A 3,007-nucleotide genomic window follows, 5' to 3' on the forward strand; every position below is an offset into this window, starting at 1 on the left:
CTGATCTTGAGTACACACCATCCTGAGACGTTGTAATGAACAAGTTGCTATGTGAGCGTCAGCACTTTTTCTCAGAATAAATAAATCCCATCAAACTTCAGCTATTGCAATAAGATCAAATGTAATACTGAAAGGTGTGAAAGTAGAAGAAATCAAGAGGAAGCTGGCATTGTATAGTGGTGATATTGCCCTGACATTGGCTAGACCAAGTTAGGTCAGGAAGAGAAGCTCTACAAACTATCCAAATGATGGTTGTCTCCCAATTTTATAATCTATTTATTCATTGTTTATGTGGGACCATCAACATACAGGATATAAACTGAGTGAGACAAAAATCTGAATTAATAGGCTTTAATAGTAATGATCAACTCCACAATACCATGGTTTTGCCATACTCCCTTGGGAAAAGACAGTGATCTATTTTAATGTCCAGTATCTGTAAAACCAAGAGAAGTTTTCTTGTTCAATCACACCACACAGTATTACCAAACAACTTAATTAGAAGGCTGATGATATGCAACCCAGATCTAAATTAAAAGCCCCCTTGGATGGCAAGAATTACTTCAGGCAAGATGAATCTAACCTCAAGATTATGCCCCCTTTTGCAATCTTTATTTTTAATTATCCAAATTATCTGAATCCAAATTTTTAATTATCCAAATGATGACATAGGAGGAGCCCTAACCCTAACAGCTCATGGAGCGGCTTCTGTATTTTCCCAGACATAAGGATCTGTTTTCCAAGCTAGAGATCAACCACGCCATGGAAGAAAAGATGACTCCAGTGGAAGCTAAAGACAACCCACCAGTCTTGGACAAAAGCCATGGGTCCAACCCAGCAAAAAGAATCTGTTCCTCTGTTTCAGAGCTAAAGGTAAAGACAAAAGTCTTCTTCCTCTACTTCCTCTGCAAAAAAAGTGATAAAAATATTCGTTTGGTACGTATTCACACACACTTCCTATCCTTATCTCTCCCTTCTCTTCTGTTGTATTCCTCACAGCCTGTTTCAGTTCTAAGCTCCATGAGGGCAGGGATCTGTCTATTTTTGCCTAGGAACACCTGAACACATGAGTCAGCTAATTGGTCCACCATTGTCTACATCAACTGGCAGCAGCTTTCTAAGGTTTTGGGTAGGGGTCTTTCCCAACCCTACCTGGAACCTTCTGCTTGCATTGCACTGCATGGATGGCGCTGCAAAAATAGTAAATAATATGAAACGCGATACCATAGTCTTTCGAGACTGAAGGTTGCCAACTAACTAAGGGGAGAATGTGGAATGTAACTCATGTCTTAATATGTATAGGACAAACAGAGTCCACTGAATAATCTGGGAGCACTAGATGTTAACAACATTGCATAGATTTATGGAGGAAATGTCCATTACAGGTTACAAGCCATGATGACTATATGCAACCCCCAGAGTTTAGAGGTAGCCTGTCTCTGAATGCCCAATGCAAGGGAGTGGCAAAAAGTTGGAGGTATCATGTTGTCTTGAATGGCCCCTGAAGTGGGCCACTGTGCAATATAGGAAACTAGACTAGATGAACCCTCGGCCTGATCCAGCAAGGCTCTTCTTATGTTCTTATGCTAACATTCCTGGAGCTAAGAGGATGTGCAACTGATCAATAACCTGGATGGGATAACCTGGGAATTTCATGTAAGGCTAGGATATAAATGTTATGTTTGAAACCACAGAACAACCCACACCATTGTGAAATGCTCCCCATGTCTGTGCTCTGGTCCTTTTCAGCAGTGCGGAGGGAGGACAGCAAGTCACACAGTTTCCATTTCATAATACTGATTATCTCTGCAGTGCATGACAGAGACGTTGCACTAGTCTTCCAGTTATCTAGTGACTGTGGTTCCTTTGCCAGCTCAGTGGTTTCGTTGTTGTGTTTTTTCTCCATAGATGTTTCTTGGAGCGCTGGCATTTTGCTTTTTTGCCAAAGCATTTTCGGGAAGCTACATGAAGAGTATGACTACTCAGATTGAGAGAAGGTTTGAAATCTCGTCATCTGTGGTTGGTGTGATTGATGGAAGCTTTGAGATAGGTATACCCATTTCCCTTTGCAACACAGGAAGGGAGGTATCAGGTTTTAGGAGTGAAAACATCATTGAAAGTGGTTGTTTTCCAACATTTCTTGTATCACTTCTCATTATTTAGGAAACTTGGTGGTTCTGGTGCTGGTGAGTTACCTTGGACCGAAAGTTCACCGCCCAAAGGCCATTGCTATTGGATGTCTCATCATGTCCACTGGAGCATTTATATCAGTAGTACCTCATTTCATAATGGGACGGTAAGTGTATGACAACCTTGGTTACATTTTAGTTATATGCCTGTCATTATGAAGCACCCTTCATAATGTGGGCAGGTACAGATGTATATCCACAAGAGGCCAAAGCATTGCCAATTCGTTCTGAGGTCAGGTTTCATGTATGTGTGATTGCAGCATAGTAGTGATTTGATTTGTGGCTTGGCTGGTAGCTCCATCAGTGCCACAGCCTCCTTCTCTTCCCCCCTTCCTCTTGGGGGTCCAAGCCCCTGGAAGCACATGATAGGAAAGAAAAAAATGGTTCAAAAAGAAGGGATAGTGGCCCCAATCCTATCCAATTTTCCAGTGCCAGCACAGCCATGCCAATGGGGCATGCGCTGTGTCCTGCAGTGGGGAAACAGTCATAGAGGCCTCCTCAAGGTATGGGAACATTTGTTCCCTTACCACAGGGCTGCATTGCAGTTGCACCAGTGCAGGAAAGTTGGATAGGATTGGGGCCAGTGGAATTTAGGTATTTTGACTTTGACCAGGCCTGACTCCCAGTAATATGGGTATAGTAAAATTTGTTTACTTGGCAAGAGGATTGTATGGATTACTGAGAAAATATATGTGAAAGCCATTGACCATTTGAGGGAAAAAAGAGTATGTCCTCTTATGACTGTCATAAATAGAGGTGGGACGAAATGGTGATAATGAAATAAAAACCCATAATACTGCTTTCTGAACTTCTCATTT

The 3,007-nt window shown here is 41.9% G+C and overlaps 1 protein-coding gene across 1 annotated transcript in view; it reads left to right on the forward strand.

The window, feature by feature from the left end:
- The first annotated feature begins 762 nt into the window (after positions 1-762).
- Positions 763-3,007, forward strand: part of LOC136657133 (solute carrier organic anion transporter family member 1C1-like) — a 26,937-nt gene continuing 24,692 nt past the window's right edge. Inside the window, exons 1-3 of the mRNA XM_066633780.1 lie at positions 763-873; positions 1,909-2,050; positions 2,164-2,296. Of these exons, the coding sequence (XP_066489877.1) occupies positions 763-873; positions 1,909-2,050; positions 2,164-2,296 (386 nt within the window). The remainder of the gene's footprint in view (positions 874-1,908; positions 2,051-2,163; positions 2,297-3,007) is intronic.

The sequence above is a fragment of the Tiliqua scincoides genome, chromosome 7, assembly GCF_035046505.1.
Source record: "Tiliqua scincoides isolate rTilSci1 chromosome 7, rTilSci1.hap2, whole genome shotgun sequence".
In the NCBI taxonomy this organism is placed as follows: domain Eukaryota; kingdom Metazoa; phylum Chordata; class Lepidosauria; order Squamata; family Scincidae; genus Tiliqua; species Tiliqua scincoides.